Below are 22054 nucleotides of genomic sequence, written 5' to 3' on the forward strand. Positions count from 1 at the left end.
AAACCTTTTATATTTTTACAGTTTTAGTCAAAATGGTCTACGAAATTGACATAACTTTTCATTTTAGTTCCTGAAATTTAAAATCGATATAAGTGGTCTCTGAAATTGTCCACCATCAATAATTTTGGTAATTCTGTGGAAAATCTCTGTTAAGTTGAAGAAACTACTAGTTTCAGAATAGGAGTTTGAGTTGACAAACAACGAAAATCAAAATTCAAATAAAATGTTATATTGTCATCATGTGAATTTAGAATTATGATTAGGTAGAATGCCACTTACATGCACAAAATAACGTGCCATGCCAATGGAAGAACATTGCCCTAAAACCTGTGTTACATGATATGTAAGTATACCAGCCATGAGGATCAAAGTCTTGCGGCCGCAAGCTCCAGTGAGTGCAGAGGCAAAGAAGGAGGCTTCAAAGCCGGCTAGTGAGGTTGTAACCGTGGAAAAAAAAGTTGGCCATCAAATTTGCAGTAGTTGCTGGTTTTGGTGTCTTCCTTCATCTTAGTGCTCCGGGAAGGATTTCTTTTGAAATGGCTCCATCATTGAATTCACTCCACCTTAACGAATTAATCAGGATTAGTACTTGCATTAGCTAATAAATTTTGTCGACAATATTTGGCTAAATGTTTCGAGTCTGATGATTGTTTACGTAGTGTTATTAATTCACGTGTTATATATGGGATGATGAGTTCATTAGTAGTACAACACGGTGGTCTCAAATATATGAATATTATGATGACTGGCCTGAAATTCCAATATCGTAGCCAAAAATAATGCCTCCCATGGTAGTAGGATAGCACCACAACCTGGGTGCTAGATCGGCCGTCAGGGTCTCTCCCGCGCAGGTGGATATCAATTTGTGGATTAACATGAATCAAGGCGCAAAACTGTGGAAACAAACCCAAACACCCCAATAGCACCTAGCAAGTAGTGGGCCAATATGGGCTAAAAAGCCTATAAAATGCAGAAGCAAAATACTGCCAAATAAAGTCCAAATCCATAAGCAAGCCTAAACGGCCCAAAGAAGAAGAATATATAAAACAGAATAGGAACCACAATCAAACAGAAAAGAGAGATGCAAAATGCGAAGCGGGAATATCCTTAGTCTATCTGTCTCCTAACAGTTTAACGTCAATTCTCGTGTCAACATTACAAAATATTATATCAAAAAATATGAGATTATAGAAAATCTATAGAGAGTCCCACTTTTGAGAGTCTCATTAACATTTCTCAACAGCAAAAACAGTAACAACAAACAATCACGTAGAAAATGACATCGTTTGCTTCTTTGCATGTAACGGTCTCATTTCTTTTTGAGGAAAACTAATGAAAAATGTTTGAAAACTTTAAGTTTTAACGATAAGGACAAAGGGTAAAACGAATAATACCAATGTTGATTTTTTAGTGTAAAAATGTGGTTTTTCGTTAAAGTGAACAATACCATGAGCTTTTTATTAAAGTTCTCTTCTTTTTATTTGTAAATAACACTTCATGCAAAATTTACCTTCTAAAATAAAATATAAAAAATCATTATTGACGCTCAAGAAATTTAATTTTATATCTCTCATAAGAGTATTTTTCTTTTTAAATATACAATGTTTAGAGTGTAAAATTAAATTTTTAGAGTATTAATAATAATTTTCATAAAAAAAAAACATAAGTTTATGAGTCAAATCAAACAGCAATTTGTCTGATAAAAAAATAAGGAGCCAAGTATTTTCTCATATAAAGTTCAAAAGGTATTGCAAGAAAAACAAAAGATAGGGCAGAAATAAAAAAGTTCAAACACTAATGATATTTAATTTGGGTCTTCTTTAACAAAACCAAAAGCTTCAATTGGCCCCAACTAACTTGATTAGTCTTTTCCTAATTTCCTTTGCCTTTTGGGAATTCCTCCTCAAAATATTTTGTGCCCAATTCACGAAACTTTGAAATGATTGGAATTGTTAATATTAAAAATTATCCTATAAAGATTATTTATATAAAAAATAAATAAAATATGAGTATCATTTAGTCATCAAAACTGTACAAAAACAAATAGATGGATTTGGTAAGAACATTATGAATTGTCTATCTGATTGTTACCCTTAACTGACTAAATGACTTTAATTTTAATTGATGTTTTGTAAAAATAATCTTTACCAAGTAATTTATCATATTGGCAATTCCTATTATAAATACGAAATCCAATAAATCGAACATTAAATAAATCTCCTGCCACTCTGCTCTTATTTTGTTCACCTTCTGTTTTTTCCAAAAGTTTTAGCAGGGGCAAGATAATGTAAAGTAGGATCGTCTATCTCCATAGCAATCTACATAACACCCAAAATTATTAGATTCGGTGGGTGAGATTTCCTTCTCGGTTAGATTATTGGAAAACTTCCATGCATTAACATATTCACTAGGCCGTGGGCTTGATTACAAAATTATAGCATCCCTAGTCTTATTAATTATGGTTGAATTTAATGATGTCCACCTGTATGAAACGTACGTGGTCCGTAATCTCCAATTAGTATATAACTTGGCAAGTGGGTCATATTTATCATGTTCGTATTGTTTTTAAGTTATATCCGTTATCTTAGTAGATTGTATCGTATCAAAGTTATTATTTTTACGGATTCTTAATAAATGACCTGATATCGACTCAATTCGTTAACGAGTCGTGTCATCTTAATAGGTCATGTAATAAATTACAGCAACATGTTAATCAGTTCTTGACAGTAACTCGATAATAATTTGACTCTTCAACATATTGACTTGAAATCTGTCGTTTTATTCCGATTAACAAGTTGTGCAAGAAATTATCAGATCCTAATGTTGACGTTGAAATATTTAATTTTTAAAATCTCTGTTGTGAAAAAGGCATCTCAGAAGATTGCAAGAGTCATGCATGGATTGATGTAACGACCAATAACCGCCATCAACGGCTGAATCCATGGGAACGTTCTGTGCATGCATGATGTAACAGAAAATTAGAAAAATGTGTTAAAATCCAAAGATCAAAGAGGGCCCTTTCTCCACCGACTCTTTCTTTTCGAGTTGATTATTTTACAGCATGCTGATAAGCCCTAATACATCTATCGGTATATATAATTACCAAAATAATAAGCCATGCAAATTTGTCAAGAACAAACTGCAACTTGATTGTATATAACATTTGGAGCTCGAGCTTCAGTTTGGACTGTGGAAAAAGAGTAATTTGTTTGAAGAATATTTGCTTAGTCAAGTCAATAAATTGAACTACCACTGGACATGCTCAACCCATGTTTCTGGGTTTATGTTATGAAAATCCCCCCTTGAAAGTTTTTCATGAATGAAAATCATGTTTTTATATTTTTATGCTGGGGTGGGGCAGTGGCGCATGTGAGCGGAGTTGAATATTCCTTAATGCATGGCATATATAGTGTTTGAGCAAAAGTACTAATGCAGCATAAAGTAAGGAATGTTTATAGAGAGAAAAAACATCCTACGTAACTATTCTTATACACCTTACATTCAATTATGACTTCATCACCATTCGGATGTCAGATGTTTACTTGAGTATTTGGGTCATTTCAAGTATCCATTTGAAAAATTCGGGTTGGGATGTGTCATTATTTTTAAATCCCCAGTTTGTGCCTGATATTGTGGATGATGATGAATTAAGTAGAAAACTTTTTTAAGGGAAAGATTAGAGCACATGCAAATTCCAATCACAGATATGAGGTAATGCTGAGTATAAAATAAAAGACCAGATTGTGGAATATTGGCCTGCAGTACTTTAACAAAATCAACTCTGGTTAACATTGTCAAGAGACAATGTTGAAAAACATGTAGTTTAGTCTATGGTTAATTTCCATAGTTATGCTTTTTCTGTCAATAAAAGATCAAAATTTCAAAATATTGTCCTTTAGTATGTGTCAAATTTAGGGGAAAAAAAGGGCTAAGACCTCCTATTGGTGAGCGATCTATAAAAATTTAAAAAAAAGTTAAGATCCCTTTTGTATGTCCTCAAAGGACTTGTGGTATCCTTCGGCCCTGGGATAGGGTAGCCCCCCCTCCCGCTAAACTTTTGGGTAGCAAACAAATTTAGTCGACCATGTATGAAAAAAAAACCATGTTACTTCACGACAAGTCTACAACACCAATTATAAAATAAAAAAATATGAACGTGGATTGATGGCAACAGGGAACAAGAGTTTTCTCTATAAAATCCAAAGTTGTAACACTACAAAGCACACTCTAAACAAGCTAAGCACTTAGCCATGGCCACCCTCCATCTGCCATTGCCTGGTTTAACAACCCTTTTGAACTTAATCACTCTTTTTTGCTGCTTTAATATCTGCTTTGCCGTTAATCGAAAGCACTTAAACTTGTCAGCCGCTGCCACCGATTGGTCCCCTGCCGGAGCTACTTGGTATGGCAGTCCCGATGGCGCCGGAAGTGACGGTATAATGCATGACCAATGCGTACATGTTTTGTAATTTTTGGTATACAGATAATGGTATTGTTTACTTAATTATAATCGATGTTTAACAGATATGCTAACTTATGCAGGAGGGGCTTGTGGGTATGGAAATTTAGTGTCACAAGCTCCGTTCTCTTCCATGATTACTAGTATAGGCCCTTCTCTGTACAAATCAGGCAAAGAATGTGGAGCTTGCTATCAGGTATACTGTATACTCTAAACTAATTAATTATTGTTATCTTGTTACAAAGCAATTTTTTAACTACTTTAGTTTATGACTAACTGACTCACAACTTCTCTGCCCTCTCAACTCTCATACACTCTCATTCCCTCTTATTTGTATGGTAATGGTTAAATTACGTCAACATTTTATATCACTATTGTTTTTTGTCTTATTATCTCTATAAAAAAAAAATCAATATAAAATATTGATGTGACTTAACCGTGACCGCACAAAATAGAAAGATATGAGTGTATGGAAACTGGAAGGGCAAAAAATCAACAGTACGAGAATTTTTTTTTATTGATAATGAAAAGAAAGTTACACCTAGTCAGGAGATATAAATCTAACCCTTCATAATACATGAAAAAGAAGAAGACATAAATATTACCCCTGTAGAAACGAAACAATAAAAAAAAAAAAAAGGGACATAAAATCTAACTCCTCTAAAACCAAACCTAAAGTTCGAAACGTGTAAAATAAATTGAGTAACATCATAAGGTTGAGGGAAAAAAAAAAGTGAGACAAACCTATATGAGAAGTGGAAGCCAAAATGCCAACATAGCCCGAAAAGAAAACAGCACAAGCTACAAATTAAGAGGAATCTTGTCATATCAGAAGTTGGAAAAGACAAGTCAATGTTAACAAAATTGTCCACACCAAACATTTCCTTCCTGATTCAAAACTAATATGAAGATAACTTTTTTTTTCAGGTAAAATGTACCAACCATCCAGCTTGTTCTGGCAAACCGGTGAGGGTGGTCATTACCGACTTTTGCCCCGGAGGGCCTTGCGCCTCCGAACCGGCACATTTCGACCTTAGCGGTACCGCATTCGGCGCTATGGCACTTCCCGGCCAACAAGAAAAACTACGCGATGCCGGAGTTTTGCAGATTCAATTCGCACGGTATAAACCATAATTTTACACTTGCAAATTTGATGAAAATTAAAATATAATATGGAATTTGCATGGATTCTGATATGCATGTATTCTACGTTTTTCCCGTGGCCAGTGTGGCATGTGAATATTCAGGACAAACAATCGCATTCCACGTGGATCAAGGATCAAACCCAAACTACTTCGCGGCTGTGATTGAATTCGAAGACGGAGATGGTGATCTTGCCGGCGTTGAGGTGAAGGAAACTTCGTCATCGAACGGTGGAGGCCAATGGCGAGCCATGCAGCAATCCTGGGGTGCAGTGTGGAAGCTTGATGCCGGGGCAGAATTACATCCTCCACTGTCGATAAGGTTGACATCTCTGTATTCAGATGAGACTTTGTTGGCCAAGGATGTAATTCCAGTTGGGTGGAAACCCGGTGCCACTTACAGATCTTTGGTCAATTTTCATTAACCAATCTGGTTGTACTAAAACATGGGTTGTTATCGCACTCCAAAATCCCAACACTCCTTCCTAATAGAAGGAATAAAGGATTGAGAAGTGTATAACGACTATTTCCGAGTGCTGATAACAATTCAATATATCTATAATAAAATTAGAAAAATGCGGTCAATTTTGCGGGTCTTGTCGGTCCACAAAGAAATCTCCAATCGGCTACTTATTAATGCTAACGTTACAAGCATAACCAAGGGAACTAATTTTCTCACTGCATTTTTTCTCCGTATACGCACTTATGTTTATTTTTAAGATTTATATTGAATAAATTAAAAAGAATCAAGAAACCAAAAAAACAATGAGCGCACAGAAAGAAAAAAGAATATTATTTCCCGAATCGAAATTTATTAATCATAATGTTACAAGCATAACCAAGGGAACTAATTTTCTCACCGTATTTTTTTTCTCCGTATACACACTTATGTTTATTTTTAGGATTTATATTGAATAAATTAAAAAAAAAAAAAAAAAAAAAAAAAGAGCGTGCAGAAGGAGAAAAGAATATTGTTTCCCGAAACGAAATTGATAGGCATGAGAGAGGATATATTGTATCATCTTCTTAATTTCCATGAAGACGACGAAGGAAAAAAAAAAAAAAAAAAAAACTAGTTAGGCGCGATAACCCCAAATTTTACAATTGCAAATTTGGTGTAAAAAAAAAAAAAAATTTCGACAAGTGAAAAAGTCAAATAAATTACATAATTTGAGAGTGTTGCATGTCTACATTAATTTTAGTTGCAATTAATTTGAAGAGGGAGACGGTGGTCTGCGTTGATTTAAAGAAGGCCTCCACATCGAACGGTGTTGGTGAATAGCGCCATGCAGCAGTCAATGGGTGTTGTGTGCAAACTCTGGTCATTTGGCACTTTTCTGACAAAAACGAGTGCAAGATAACTATTTTTCAGTACTAATGACAATTTTTTCGTAAAAAAATTAAAAAAGTGTGGTCAAATTGTCTATTTAATCGGATCACGTGTTAAAAGAGAAAAAGCAATAGATTTTACAAACATTACCAAAATTGTATCAATCTTGAGTAAGGCATCAAAAAAGAAAAATTGGAAAAGAAAATGAAAATGAAAATTGTTTAAAATCAAAATCAAAATCTCTATTTGGATGGCATGAAAGGGAAAAGGGAGAGACTCTCAGAAACAACAAAAATGAGTGATCCGCGAGAGCTTGTATTATGTCATCTTCTTAATTTTATGAAGAAGATGAACATAGTTTGCAAGATCGCTCTCCCTGCCACTCATCTTCATTGGCCTCTGAGAGGTTATCTCTCATTTCAACTCAGCCAATTCTAAGAAGCCTTAATTTATAGGAACTCGAGGGCGCACAGATTCAGAAAACCAGCCTTGGAGCCCATGGTTTTCACAGCGAGAATGCCGTGTGTCAGCCTAGTTATATTCACACACATGCATGCTTCCCACGTCGTTCGACTAAAGCTAGTAACGGTGCCAATATCTCTTTAACTCCACGTCACTCTAGTAACGCTACAAAGCACACTCTAAACAAGCTAAGCCCTTAGCCATGGCCACCCTCCATCTGCCATTGCCTGGTTTAACAACCCTTTTGAACTTAATCGCTCTTTTTTGCTGCTTTAATATCTGCTTCGCCGTTAATCGAAAGCACTTAAACTTGTCAGCCGCTGCCACCGATTGGTCCCCTGCCGGAGCTACTTGGTATGGCAGTCCCGATGGCGCCGGGAGTGACGGTATAATGCATGACCAATGCGTACATGTTTTGTAATTTTTGGTATACAGATAATGGTATTGTTTACTTAATTATAATCGATGTTTAACAGATATGCTAACTTATGCAGGAGGGGCTTGTGGGTATGGAAATTTAGTGTCACAAGCTCCCTTCTCTTCCATGACTACTAGTATAGGCCCTTCTCTGTACAAATCAGGCAAAGAATGTGGAGCTTGCTATCAGGTATACTGTATACTCTAAACTAATTAATTATTGTCATCTTGTTACAAAGCAATTTTTTAATTACTTTAGTTTATGACTAACTGACTCACAACTCTCCTTGATGGACCTGGCTTCTCTGCCCTTCCAGTTCTCATACACTCTCATCCCCTCCTATTTGTGCGGTCATGATTAAGCCACGTCAACATTTTATATCACTATTGCTTTTTGTTTATTATTTCTATAAAAAAATCAATATAAAATGCTGATGTGATTTAACCGTGATCGTACAAAATAGAAAAAGATGGGAGTGGATGAGCACTGAGAGGGCAGAGAAGCCGGATCCCACCTTAATTCATATTATGTTTGATTTTTTTCTTTTCTAAGACACGTAGAGCTTATATTCCTTTCATGTGAAGGACTGACATTTTATGACATAATAAAACTTCAGTGTTTGGACGTATATATATAGGCATATATATTCTTCAAAATTAATATTCTTGTTTTTTATTTAAAAAAATCGACCGTATGAGAACTTTTTTATTGATAATGAAAAGAAAGTTACACATAGTCAGAAGATATAAATCTAATCCTTCATAATACATGAAAAAGAAGGGGACATAAACATTACCTCTCTAGAAACGAAACGATAAAGATACCAAAAAAAAAAAAAAAAAAAAAAAAAAGCAAGGACATGAAACCTAAACACTCTCAAACCAAACCAAAAGGTCGAAACATGTAAAACAAAGCAACACCATAAGGTTGAGGAAAACAAAAAGTGGCACAAACCTATATGAGAAGTGGAAGCCAAAAAGCCAACATAGCCCGAAAAGAAAACAGCACAAGCTACCAATTAAGAGGAATCGTATCATATCAAAGTTGGAGAAGACAAGTCAATGTTAACAAAATTGTCCATAACAACATTTCCTTATTGATTCAAAACTAATATGAAGATAACTTTTTTTTCAGGTAAAATGTACCAACCATCCAGCTTGTTCTGGCAAACCGGTGAGGGTGGCCATTACCGACTTTTGCCCCGGAGGGCCTCGCGCCTCCGAACCGGCACATTTCGACCTTAGCGGTACCGCATTCGGTGCTATGGCACTTCCCGGCCAACAAGAAAAACTACGCGATGCCGGAGTTTTGCAGATTCAATTCGCACGGTATAAACCATAATTTTACACTTGCAAATTTGATGAAAATTAAAATATAATTTGGAATTTACATAGAATCTGATATGCATGTATTCTACGTTTTTCCCGTGGCCAGTGTGGCATGTGATTATTCAGGACAAACAATCGCATTCCACGTGGATCAAGGATCAAACCCAAACTACTTCGCGGCTGTGATTGAATACGAAGACGGAGATGGTGATCTTGCCGGCGTTGAGCTGAAGGAAACTTCGTCATCGGATGGTGGAGGCGAATGGCGAGCCATGCAGCAATCCTGGGGTGCAGTGTGGAAGCTTGATGCCGGGGCAGAATTACATCCTCCACTGTCGATAAGGTTGACATCTCTATATTCAGATGAGACTTTGTTGGCCAAAGATGTAATTCCAGTTGGGTGGAAACCCGGTGCCACATATAAATCTTTGGTCAATTTTCATTAACCAATCTGGTTGTACTAAAACATGGGTTGTTATCGCACTCCAAAATGGTCGTCGACACTCCTTCCTAATAGAACAAATAAAGGATTGAGAGTGTATAACGACTATTTCCAAGTGCTGATAACAATTCAATCTCTCTATAATAAAATTAGAAAAATGCGGTCAATTTTGCGGGTCTTGTTGGTCCACAAAGAAATCTCCAATCGGCTACATAATCATAACGTTACAAGCATAACCAAGGGAACTAATTTTCTCACTGCATTTTTTCTCCGATACGCACTTATGTTTATTTTTAGTATTTATATTGAATAAATTAAAGAGAATTAAGAAAGAAAAAAAACACAATGAACGCGCAGAAAGAGAAAAGAATATTTTTTCCCGAATCGAAATTTATTAATCATAACGTTACAAGCATAACCAAGGGAACTAATTTTCTCATCGTATTTTTTTCTTCGTATACACACTCATGTTTATTTTTGGTATTTATATTGAATAAATTAAAGAGAATTAAGAAACCAAAAAAAAAAAAAAACAAAAAAAACAATGAGCGTGCAGAAGGAGAAAAGAATAGCCACTACTACAATATAGGCTATCACCGGCGGACCAAAAACCGACAAGAAACCCCGATTTCTGTCGGAAATTTGGCAAAAATCCGACATAAAACACTGCAATGTCGGATTGGAATAGCGACGCCATTGCTACCGTCACTAAAGGGCTTCAGCGTCGCTTTGTTCGCTTAATCCGCCACTACGCAGCGTCGGTTTAAAGCGACGCTGATGTTAACGTCGGTTTAAAGCGACGCTAGTCAACAATTAACTAAATAAAATATGCAAACTAGTGACGGTTTAAAGCGACGTTAGAGAACAATTAAATAAATAAAATATGCAAACTAGTGACGATTTAAAGCGACACCACCTTTGATAATAATAATTTAAAAAAAAGCCGAAATCTGTTTCTGTATTCGTTCTCAAATAATTATAACTCAAAAAAATTATATAATCGAAATAATAAATTTCAATTTTAGGCCAAAACAAACAATAATAAAAATAATTCAAAAGAAAAATAGTGCCATAATATACAAATGTTTTACATCTAACATTCCATATAATTTACAAAAATTCATCCTCCATGCTTTCCTGTGCTTGCCTTTGTCGAAGACCACATATTTTGTAGCTCCATAGTGCCATATATAATACTAGCAACTCCATGCTGCCATGCTTGCCATCAGATCAGTGCTCCAATACTTTACTACTTCAACATTAAGGCTCTAATCTCTATAGATTAAACTCAGGTTTTATACCTTTAAAAAATTATGGATCTGCGATTTCCAGTGTCCTTGCTCTTCAGATCCAACATGCATAAATACAAAAAAAACAATTAAAAACCAAGAAACAAAAATAAATTTTCAATTTAAGCATAAAACTATTTAGAATACAAAATAGAAACTAAAATTAATAATCATAATAATTTAAAAATGAACCACCTTCAAGCTCTTCCTCCTCGAATTGGAGTTCTTCAGAATGTTGATCTTCAAACTGGTGATCCAAAGCAAACGGGGAAGGAGTTGAGGAAAAAATGAAAAGGAGGAAGAAGGGGACGCACAGATGAAATGGGGAAGGAGAAGAAGAAAGTCTGAAATTGGGGGAGAAATGAAAGCACGGTTGAAATGGGAAAGAGAGGGGTTTAAATATGGGTACTTAGTTTGCGTCCGTTAAAACCGACGCAAACGTCTGACACTTTTTTTGAAATTCACATAGCGTCGCTTTAATGAAACTCGCGTCGCTTTAATGAAACTAGCGTCGCTTTAAACCGACACAAACTTCTGACACTTTTTGAAATTCACATAGCGTCGCTTTAATGAAACTTGCGTCGCTTTAATGAAACTAGCGTCGCTTTAATGAAACTAGCGTCGCTTTTAACCGACGCCAACTTCTGACACACTTTTTGAAATTCACATAGCGTCGCTTTAATGACACTAGCGTCGGTTAAAACCGACACTAAGTCTCTCCATCCATTCAAACAAGCGGGAAATTTCCCGCCTAATATTTCAAATACTATAATTTTATATATATTAATTTTATAACCCTAAAAAATACTATAATAATTATATATATTAATGTAACAATTTTATACCCCTAAAAACTATAATAATTATATATATATATTAAATTAAATTTTAAAAATTGGTGACCGTTGGATCAGTTTCAATATACATACCATTCAATTTCTTTAAGTGTTATACATACAAAATAAATAAATTTAAATCTACTTAATAAATATATATATATATACACACACCATTGAACTTGATGGGATTTTTCGATGGTTATAAAACGAAAAACTAATTTAAATCAATATGTCGCTTAAAAGCGACACTGGGTTTCAAAATATTTAAAAAAACTAATTTAAAGCGACATTGGATTTCAAAATATTTAAAAAAATAATTTAGTGTCGGTTATAAGCGACACTCATATAAGGGTAGGTTTTTGGGTGTGCAAAGCACCATTTTTGCACAAGTCAAACCACCTGGTTTTTTCTTCTAAAAAAGAAAACATATATTCCGTATAATACCTCCTGGTCCCAAAATAAGATCTCTTCAATTAATTGGAAGGATACTTCTGAGAATTTGTATTACACAAGAGCAAAAAAATAATAAAAGTTGAGGGCCATATTTGTGCGCTATACAGCACACACACTCCACACTCTGTCCATCAATTGATAGTGAAATTAGTTTGACGGTTGAGATCGTTGAAATTAGTTTCGGAGAATTCATATCCCATCAAAACAATAGATTGACTAACACTTAGAGTTTATTTATACTTTCATTAAGTATAACATAAGATTTTGTGGTATCCACTTGTGTAAATATTTTAATTTGAAGATCGAATTCATTCATTCTATTCATAAAGGGTCAATGAGTGTAGCTGTAAAAAATCATCAAAATCGGAGTTAAAATAACCGTTAAATCGTGATTTTTCGTTTATAACCGTCGAAAAGCTTTGTCCCGTTACTTGATCTCTGAATGTTTGTTTTTTGTGATTTTTTGCTGATGTGATCTCGAAGCATATGCAAACAAGTTTGACGGTTAGGATCGTTGAAATTAGTTTCGGAGAATTCGTATCCCATCAAAACAATAGATTGACTAACACTTAGAGTTTATTTATATTTTCATTAAGTATAACATAAGATTTTGTGGTATCCACTTGTGTAAATATTTTAAATTGAAGATCGAATTCATTCATTCTATTCATATAGGGTCAAGGAATGTAGCTGTAAAAAATCATCAAAATCGGAGTTAAAATAACCGTTAAATCGTGATTTTTCGTTTATAACCGTCGAAAAGCTTTGTCTCGTTACTTGATCTCTGAATGTTTGTTTTTTGTGATTTTTTGCTGATGTGATCTTGAAGCATATGCAAACAAGTTTGACGGTTGGGATCGTTGAAATTAGTTTTGGAGAATTCGTATCCCATCAAAACAATAGATTGACTAATACTTAGAGTTTATTTATACTTTCATTAAGTATAACATAAGATTTTGTGGTATCTACTTGTGTAAATATTTTAATTTGAAGATTGAATTCATTCATTGTATTCATATAGGGTCAAGGAGTGTAGCTGTAAAAAATCATCAAAATCGGAGTTAAAATAACCGTTAAATCGTGATTTTTCGTTTATAACCGTCGAAAAGCTTTGTCCCGTTACTTGATCTTTGAATGTTTGTTTTTTGTGATTTTTTGCTGACGTGATCTCGAAGCATATGCAAACGAGTTTGACGGTTGGGATCATTGAAATTAGTTTCGGAGAATTCATATCCCATCAAAACAATAGATTGACTAACACTTCGAGTTTATTTATACTTTCATTAAGTATAACATATGATTTTGTGGTATCCACTTGTGTAAATATTTTAAATTGAAGATCGAATTCATTCATTCTATTCATATAGGGTCAAGGAATGTAGTTGTAAAAAATCATCAAAATCGGAGTTAAAATAACCGTTAAATCGTGATTTTTCGTTTATAACCGTCGAAAAGCTTTGTCCCGTTACTTGATCTCTGAATGTTTGTTTTTTGTGATTTTTTGCTGATGTGATCTCGAAGCATATGCAAACAAGTTTGACGGTTGGGATCGTTGAAATTAGTTTCGGAGAATTTGTATCCCATCAAAACAATAGATTGACTAACACTTAGAGTTTATTTATACTTTCATTAAGTATAACATAAGATTTTGTGGTATCCACTTGTGTAAATATTTTAATTTGAAGATCGAATCCATTCATTGTATTCATATAAGGTCAGGAGTGTAGCTGTAAAAAATCATCAAAATCGGAGTTAAAATAACCGTTAAATCGTGATTTTTCGTTTATAACTGTCGAAATTAGTTTCATAGAATTCGTATCCAATCAAGTTCAATGGTGTGTGTGTATATATATATATTAAGTAGATTTAAATTTATTTATTTTGTATGTATAACACTTAAGAAATTGAATCGTATGTATATTTAAGCCAATCCAATGATCACCAATTTTTTAAAATTTAATTTAATATATATATATATATATATATAATTATTATAGTTTTTAGGGATATAAAATTTAATTTAATATATATATATATATAATTTAATATATATATATATATACACACTTTATGTCGCTTAAAAGCGACACTAGTATTTAAAAATTATTAAAATAATGTTTACGTCGGTTTAAAAGCGACACTAGTATTATTAAAATATATGTTTACGTCGGTTTAAAAGCGACATAAACATTTAATAACGCTTATAAGCGACAGTAAATCCGACGTCATGTTCAGTTAGTGTCGCAACTGCCTAATCCGCTACTATATTAGATTAAAGCGACACCACCCTCCGACACTATAGCCCCCTTTTGTAGTAGTGAGCATTTCCCGAATCGAAATTGAAAGGCATGAGAGAGGATCTATTGTATCATCTTTTTAATTTCCATGAAGATGACGAAGGGAAAAAAAAAATATATATATATATATAAATAAATAAAAAAATTTAAAAAAATAATAAAAAAAACCTAGTTAGGCGATGCTGCATGTTCGATTTACACGAGATAACCCCAAATTTTACAATTGCAAATTTGGTGAAAAATAAATTAATTTTCGACAAGTGAAAATGTCAAATAAATTACATAATTTGATAGTGTTGCATGTCTACATTAATTTTAGTCGCGATTAATTTGAAGAGGGAGATGGTGATCTGCATTGATTTAAAGTAGGCCTCCGCATCGGACAGTGTTGGTGAATAGCGCCATGCAGCAGTCAGTGGGTGTTGTGTGCAAACTCTGGTCATCTGGCACTTTTTCGACAAAAACGAGTGCAAAATAACTATTTTGGAGTGTCAATGATGATTTTTCGCAAAAAAAAAAAAGAAAGTGTGGTCAAATTGTCTATTTAATCGGATCACGTGTTAAAAGAGAAAAAGAAATAGATTTTACAAACATTACCAAAATTGTATCAATCTTGAGTAAGACAAAAAAGAAAAATTGGAAAAGAAAATGAAAATTGTTTTAAATCAAAATTAAAATCTCTATTTGGATGGAATGAAAGGGAAAAGGGACTAGGTTGGTGAATAGAGGCCTGGTTTGATGTTATTGGATCTGATATCCAAGTTCAAATTTCCGTCTCCATATATTAGAGTGATTTAGAATATCGAATTCTAAGAATTAATGTTAATGTAAAGCATATTGTTATGCGATATGTCACGATTTAAAAACGACTTCAGTTCTTTAACTGGACCTAAAAGAGTTTACAAATGATGTTCGGAAGTTTTAGCTCAAAATTGCCATACCATATGCAGCAAGGAATAAAAATGAAGTTCTCAATTCGTACAGTACCAAGTTTTGTTCATATAAATCACCCCTTTTTAAGTCTCTTTAGCACAACAGGCATACAAAGTTTCGGAACCGAAGACGACGTTACGTTCCTTATTCGCAGTTTTTTCACACATACACATACCACAACAGGTATACATTCGCTTCAGAGCTAGGGGATAAGCACAACAGATCCAGATGTTCTCCTGTTCTCGAGGTCTGCGTGTGCCTGTGCTGCTTCAGATAACGGGTAGGTGTGATTCACTCGAACCCGCAGTACACCCGATGCAACATTAGCAAACACATCTCCTGCAGTCTCTAACAATTCGTCTTGCGTAACGGTGTAATGAAAGATGCCAGGCCTTGTCAAGAAGAGTGATTTCGCTTGAAGAGCTGGTAATGAAACTGGATCAGGCACGCCTGATGACTGCCCAAAACTCACCATGTATCCCCGAAGTTTTAAGACCGCCAGTGATCCCTGAAAACAATGCCTCCAGATAAGAATTCGTAGTCCAAAACACTAATTATCTATAAGATGATGTCGATTTTGGAGTTGAGGAGTTGAGCTTTTACAACATTTAAATCGATCATCATATGGTTACGGAGATAGGAAATGTATAACTAACCTCAAACGTATCCTTCCCAACAGAATCGTAAACAACTTCAACCCCATTGTCGGATGTTATTTCTTTCACACGAGCGACAAAGTCCTCTTCCTTATAGATTATGACATGGTGGCATCCATCCTCCTTGGCTTGAGCTGCCTTCTCTTTAGTTGAGACAGTTCCAATGACAGTGGAACCAAGGGCATTAGCCCACTGGCATAGAAGGGATCCGACTCCACCAGCTGCTGCATGAACAAGGACTGTGTGTCCAGGTTCAACCTGTATCACAACTACATTTACATATGCTGGCACTGACCAGTACTAATAGTAACAAATATTCACCTTGACAAGAACAATGAAAAGTGTACGAACAGATAGCTCTATAAAAACATTCTGCAACGCCGCATTTAATTTCAAGAAAGATTAAAAAGAGCAGATGCGGGTACATATGTATAAAACTACCTTGAAACAACGGCGTACTAGATACTGAGTTGTCATACCCTTAAGCAAGAGGGATGCTGCGACTGTAGGATCAATGGAAGCAGGAACAGGCACAGCTCTGTTAGCAGGGAGGATCTGCTCTTCCGCATATGAGCCCATTGGCTGACCAGCATATGCTACTATATCTCCAACTTGCCTGCCTGTTAGTCCAGGTCCCACAGCCGTCACAACTCCACAAGCCTCGACACCTGAAGTCAGTTTTGATTTGTAAATAAATAGGGCAACTCCATTTCCAGCACCCAATAGAGTTATAGATGTAAACACACAATAAAACTATCTGTGGGGAACGGTTAAGAAAATCAAATTTTGGAAGAGAACAGAGGCCAAAAATTGGCGAGAAATGAAGCAAAACCTGGGGTGTAGGGAAGCGTAGGAGCCTTGTAAATGCCTTTGCGGAAGTATACATCGATGAAATTAAGCCCGATAGCCTTGTTCTTCACACGAATCTCACCCTCCTTTGGCTCCTCTACTTCCACATCTTCCCATTTCAACACCTAACATCATTACATGACAAACATAAGTAAAATGACTATATTAGTGTTGGCATAAACTAAGAACCAGAGCAAAAATTGAACGAAATGTATATCGGATTCTGCCTAACAGAAGTTAAGCATAAATTAATACTGCCCAACAAAAAAAAAAAAGCAAGAATTTAACAAAATGGATATCGACTAATCAGTATCGAAGCACTTCAAGTGATTTTGGAATCCAAAAATATTTTCTCTAAAATTGCTTTCAGTCATTTTAAATGGACTACCAAACCAACCCCACATCGTTTTTCGGGTCCAATTGCCGGCTTATGTGATCGATTATATAAGAAAAACACTTGATATGGCTCTAATCAACCAGCATGATCACTTCCAAATAAATTATAACACAAAATAAAAGCAACTCTCAAATTCAATGAGTCGAATATATAATACAATATAAACAACTCGGGCTTCATAATTAAATTGGACTAATTCTGTTTTATCATACAAATTAAAGCACAACCCAGAATTCCGATTCATATATATACATATATATATATATATATATATATATATATAGAGAGAGAGAGAGAGAGAGAGAGAGAGAGAGAGAGAGAGAGAGAGAGAGAGAGACCTCAGGACCACCAAGTTCATGGACTCGAATGGCTTTGACCATCTTTACTGCCGCTGCTGCCACTTCAGTGTCGACTGCTCTAACTACTACCACTACTGATGATTTCTGGGTCCTAAAAGCTGAACAATTGCTGAAATTGTTGCTGGAAATCTGTGGAAAATGTGTAGAGTTTGGAGCCGACAGCAACTGGAAATAGGCCGGTGGACTTGTGATTAAGAAATGGGTAAAGTTAAACCATGCTTCTGGAATCTAATCGGAAGCATCTAGTATGAGATATTTTGGGCCCAATCATCTGTGTAGAATGTGAATCACTCTCTAAACTATATAGAAAATAAAGTCTTAATGAAACGCTATTGATATCGTTTACTTTTAACGTTAAAGACATTTTTTTTTTACCTAAAAAGTCACTTTCACCTTTATTGTAGCAACGTCTTTCAACTTTGAGTAAATTAAAGCAATGACTCATCAACTAAAAATTCATGATTATTGATACCTAACTTATCAAAACGTGTATCTATAGTCCTTTCGTCAAGTTCGTCAAGTCCGTCAAAACTATCGTTAAAATGAGTCAGGTGCCACACACGTGAGGCTAAATCAAGGAGCAAATATGAAAAACAAAATAATTTTTTTCTTAGCAATGATCCCTTACCTTTAACTCAATTAGAGTAATGGTCCCTCAATTTTAACCCAATTGGAGAAATGGTTTCTTAACTTCAATCTAATTATAGCAATGGTCATTCCACCATGTTCCTGTTTAACGAAAGTTCTGACGGAATTAACGAAAATGACCATAGCTATACGTTTTAATGAGTTAAGGAGTAACGGTCACGGATTTTTATTGAGAAGCCAATGCTTCAATTAGATTAAAAATTAAAGAACCATTGCTACCATTTTCTCAAACTATATTTCAAGAACAAGAAGAAAAACTTTGTACTTCTTATTATATGCTACAACATATATAAGAAATGAAGTTAGACAAATCAGGCCGATTGATATTTGAAAGTAGAAAGGAAATATACGGATAGCAATTTTGTCCCACAGAAGCTCTCTTCGTGCATGTGCTAATGTTCTGAAAAAACGGTGTTATTATCGTTTATTCACTTTTTTCCAACATAAAAACTAAGTTGTATCATTTTGGTGCATTTTAAGCTAGTCAGTATTTTTTTTTTTTTTTTTTTTGTTCTTGGCTTGACGGGACGTTAAACTTTAGCCTCTATTAATATAAAGGGACGAACTTTTGACATGTGACAAATTTTAGTGTGGCAGGGCCCTATTTTATAATTGCCTACTATGTGACATTACAACATAAAATGTTATGGTGTTATTTCCAATTTCTACGCATTTCACCGAAAATTCCTCTACCCCTACCATACTTAGCTTGATAGTTTCCACCGCCTATCCAGAGTTGAGCCCTGGAAGAAGACCAACTGAAGAACAATCCTCTCTCTCTCTCTCTCTCTCTCTCTCTCTCTCCCCATTCCGTTACTGTCCTGCTAACAATTTCCATCCCATCAAACCCCCAACGCGCCAAACCCAACGTCACCCAGACCACATCCAACGGCCTAAGAATCCCAACTTCAACAAACTAAAACACATCCAACGCCCCGCATTAAAAGCTCAGTAACCCACCCAATCAAAACCCTTCTCATTCCAAACTCACAGCTACTCTGGTCTCCCACGCGCCAAGACAAACGCGCGTGAAGAATCCGCCGTGCGCGAGGTTATCGCGTTCATGCAGCAGAACGCAAAACTCAGCAGAGCCAAACGACGTCGACTCGTCCGCAGCATCTCTGTAATTATGAGATTACAAACAAAACAAATGAAGAATCAAATTTATCCAACGGTAAATTCTAGACGATTGTTTGGGTAAAACGGTCAATACCACAGCAATATATATATCCAGTGCGGTGAATAGTGTGTGTGTTTTTGGTGGAAGCTGCGGTTTTGAACCGAGTGGTGATTTGTATGGGAGTGTGAAAAGAGTGAGTTTTTTCTCGTTTTTCTAAGAGAAGATGAGGAAGTACTTGGGGAAGAAGCAAGTTAAAAAAAAGCCAGAAAGCAAAAGCACTTTTCTGGCCCGACGTGCTCTGCCCTCCCCTGCTTCTGCTTCTCCTTCTTCCTCCCCAGTTTCTTCGCTCGGTACGTACTTTTATCAAACACCTTTTTCATCTCTTCGTCTTCCTTCTTATTTTTCTGAAAATTTCCGTTTCGTTTCATTTTTTTTTCTCTGATGTGGTTATTTTGCAGATGCTATCGAGCACATTAAAGTCGGATGTTTCTACAAAATCGACCAATCGAAGCTCCATGAAAGAACCGTACCGGAGCAGCTCAAGGGCGTACGGATCGTCATGGTACTATTTCATATTTTCATACACATAAAACCCACTGATAATTTTCGCCATTGTTGAATCTCGTTCATCTTTTTCAGATTTTCTGGGGTTTCAATCAAATGGGGTTTTGATTTGGGGTTGTTTGATTTGTATACAGGTGAGTGCAAAGGGTGCGTTTAAAGTGGCAGTGCGGTTTCCGAGCCTTCACTCTCTACGCACTCACATCAACGAAAATGGGTTCCCAAAACCAGATGCCAAGCAGATTCCGGCGCTCGACGAGAAGTACGTGATGTCGCCGGTGTTGAATAATTGGCCAAGTGGCCAAGTGGACAAATGTCCAAGAAAACTTTAGGTGATTAAACAATCCAAAGGTGGAAACACATTCCTTGTTTTGGGGAGGAAAATAAGGGAAAAGACCATTGCTTTTGAAAAAAGAAATAGATATGAGAAAGCTTGTTTCGGTTGATGATAAAAACAGAAAAAAGAAAGAGTTTTCTTTCGGAGAGAGGGCAGAGGGCAGAGAGCAGAGAAGTGTGCACCAGAAAAACAGAGAAGAAGAAATAGAGGTGTCGCAGCCCCTCTTTGAAGAGAAGAAGAAAGTGCTCCTCTCTTTGGTTAGAAAGAAATTATTCATTATATTTCTTTCTCTATTTGTTTCTTTGGTGTGTGAGAGTTATTGGGTGTATTGGGCTTTTGGGTTGTGAGATTGCCAACACTTTGTAAACTCCCATTTGGTTGATAGTGGATTATTGGGTGAGCTCCTACTGCTCCGAGGACGTACTCCAGTTACACTGACTGTGGAGGAACCTCGTTAAAATCTTTGTGTCTTTTATATTTTGTTCTTGCATTTTATTTGATATATTTCTGTGGGTTAGTAAGAGTTGGTTCCAAAAATTGATTTGGTGCTATCCTAGCACAACAATTGGTATCAGAGCACTGGTTGCTCTTGGGTACTGTCTAGTTGCCAAAGATGTCAGACGGGCAAGATGAGAATCCTTTTGGAAGCAGCTCCGGGTTTGCAAGAACTACGGTGCAAAATGCAAAATTCGAAGTGGAAAAGTTTGATGGCACAAACAACTTCGGGATGTGGCAATGTGAGGTTAAAGATGTGTTGGCTCAACAAGATCTTCTTGCCGCCTTGGGAGAGAAGCCTGAAGCTATGTCGAAACTGGAATGGGAGAAATTAAATTTGTGGGCTTGCTCTTCAATTCGGTTGTGCCTTGCAAAAACTCAGAAGTATTTTGTGATGCGGGAGACTTTGGCAAGTATGTTGTGGCAAAAATTGGAAGACAAGTATATGACGAAGAGTGCAGAGAACCGGCTACACTTGAAGAAAAAGCTCTACCGCTTCCAATACAAAGAAGGTACAAAAATGATTAGACACCTTGATGCTTTTAATAAGTTGATTGCCGACTTGTTAAATTTAGATGAGGATATTAAGGATGAAGATAAGGCCTTAATATTGTTGAATTCCTTGCCGGACTCTTATGAGCATTTTGTTACCACTATTATGCATGGTAAAGAAACTGTGAAATTTGAAGATGTGTCAAATGCCTTGATGAATTATGAAATGAGACATAGAGATAAAAATCATGATAGTACCTCTGAAGCTTTATTTGTTAGAGGTAGATCATCGGAGAGGAGATCCTCTTCTAGCAGGAAAAAATCACAGTCTCGACCTAGAGGAAACTCTAAAGGTAGAAAACCTTTGGAAAGGGATGAATGTGCCTTTTGTCGTAATAAGGGCCATTGGAAGAAAGATTGTCCTAGATTGAAGACCAAAGGCAAAGAAAGTTCTGAAGCTAATGTTGCTGAGGTTGAAACAGATTTTTCTGATTTTGCTTTAACCACATCCTCATCATTTGATTGTGCTACTAAGTGGGTGTTGGATACGGGTTGTACTCATCATATGACTCCTCACAAGGATTGGTTTTCAAGCTTGAAAGAGTTTGATGGCGGTGTTGTGTTCATGGGAGATGACAATCCTTGCACAACAAAAGGGATTGGTACAGTTCGTTTGAAGTTGCATGATGGCATGGTTAAAGAGTTGACAGGTGTTCGGTATGTACCGAATTTGAAGAAAAATCTTATT

General features: G+C 35.7%; 3 protein-coding genes across 3 annotated transcripts; 2 read left to right on the top strand and 1 right to left on the bottom strand.

Moving 5' to 3' along the window:
• Nucleotides 1-4242: 4242 nt before the first annotated feature.
• Nucleotides 4243-6129, top strand: LOC137733213 (expansin-B15-like). The gene is made up of 4 exons (XM_068472368.1): nucleotides 4243-4434; nucleotides 4543-4655; nucleotides 5387-5580; nucleotides 5687-6129. Exons 1-4 carry the CDS (start codon nucleotides 4251-4253, stop codon nucleotides 6024-6026), a joined length of 831 nt encoding a protein of 276 aa, XP_068328469.1. The 5' UTR covers nucleotides 4243-4250; the 3' UTR covers nucleotides 6027-6129.
• A 1466-nt stretch (nucleotides 6130-7595) lies between these two features.
• LOC137733477 (expansin-B15-like) lies at nucleotides 7596-9585 on the top strand. The gene is made up of 4 exons (XM_068472627.1): nucleotides 7596-7779; nucleotides 7888-8000; nucleotides 8946-9139; nucleotides 9246-9585. Exons 1-4 carry the CDS (start codon nucleotides 7596-7598, stop codon nucleotides 9583-9585), a joined length of 831 nt encoding a protein of 276 aa, XP_068328728.1.
• A 5771-nt stretch (nucleotides 9586-15356) lies between these two features.
• LOC137734148 (uncharacterized) lies at nucleotides 15357-17924 on the bottom strand. The gene is made up of 5 exons (XM_068473443.1): nucleotides 17633-17924; nucleotides 16881-17022; nucleotides 16490-16716; nucleotides 16049-16306; nucleotides 15357-15900 (listed from the first exon to the last, which is right to left on the bottom strand). The coding sequence occupies exons 1-5, from the start codon at nucleotides 17672-17674 to the stop codon at nucleotides 15595-15597; spliced, it is 975 nt and encodes a 324-aa protein (XP_068329544.1). The 5' UTR covers nucleotides 17675-17924; the 3' UTR covers nucleotides 15357-15594.
• Nucleotides 17925-22054: the final 4130 nt, after the last annotated feature.

Source organism: Pyrus communis, chromosome 5 (assembly GCF_963583255.1).
Source record: "Pyrus communis chromosome 5, drPyrComm1.1, whole genome shotgun sequence".
Lineage (NCBI taxonomy): Eukaryota > Viridiplantae > Streptophyta > Magnoliopsida > Rosales > Rosaceae > Pyrus > Pyrus communis.

Bases quoted from the DNA above. Each gene is read 5' to 3' on its own strand.
- LOC137733213 (XM_068472368.1), top strand. From the start codon at position 4,251: ATGGCCACCCTCCATCTGCCATTGCCTGGTTTAACAACCCTTTTGAAC. The intron at 4,435-4,542 runs GTATAATGCATG...TAACTTATGCAG, and splicing joins CGATGGCGCCGGAAGTGACG to GAGGGGCTTGTGGGTATGGA. The intron at 5,581-5,686 runs GTATAAACCATA...TCCCGTGGCCAG, and splicing joins TTGCAGATTCAATTCGCACG to TGTGGCATGTGAATATTCAG.
- LOC137733477 (XM_068472627.1), top strand. From the start codon at position 7,596: ATGGCCACCCTCCATCTGCCATTGCCTGGTTTAACAACCCTTTTGAAC. The intron at 7,780-7,887 runs GTATAATGCATG...TAACTTATGCAG, and splicing joins CGATGGCGCCGGGAGTGACG to GAGGGGCTTGTGGGTATGGA. The intron at 8,001-8,945 runs GTATACTGTATA...CTTTTTTTTCAG, and splicing joins AATGTGGAGCTTGCTATCAG to GTAAAATGTACCAACCATCC.
- LOC137734148 (XM_068473443.1), bottom strand. From the start codon at position 17,674: ATGGTCAAAGCCATTCGAGTCCATGAACTTGGTGGTCCTGAG. The intron at 16,307-16,489 runs GTAGTTTTATAC...GTTGTGATACAG, and splicing joins TAGTACGCCGTTGTTTCAAG to GTTGAACCTGGACACACAGT. The intron at 15,901-16,048 runs GTTAGTTATACA...CATTGTTTTCAG, and splicing joins TTGGGAAGGATACGTTTGAG to GGATCACTGGCGGTCTTAAA.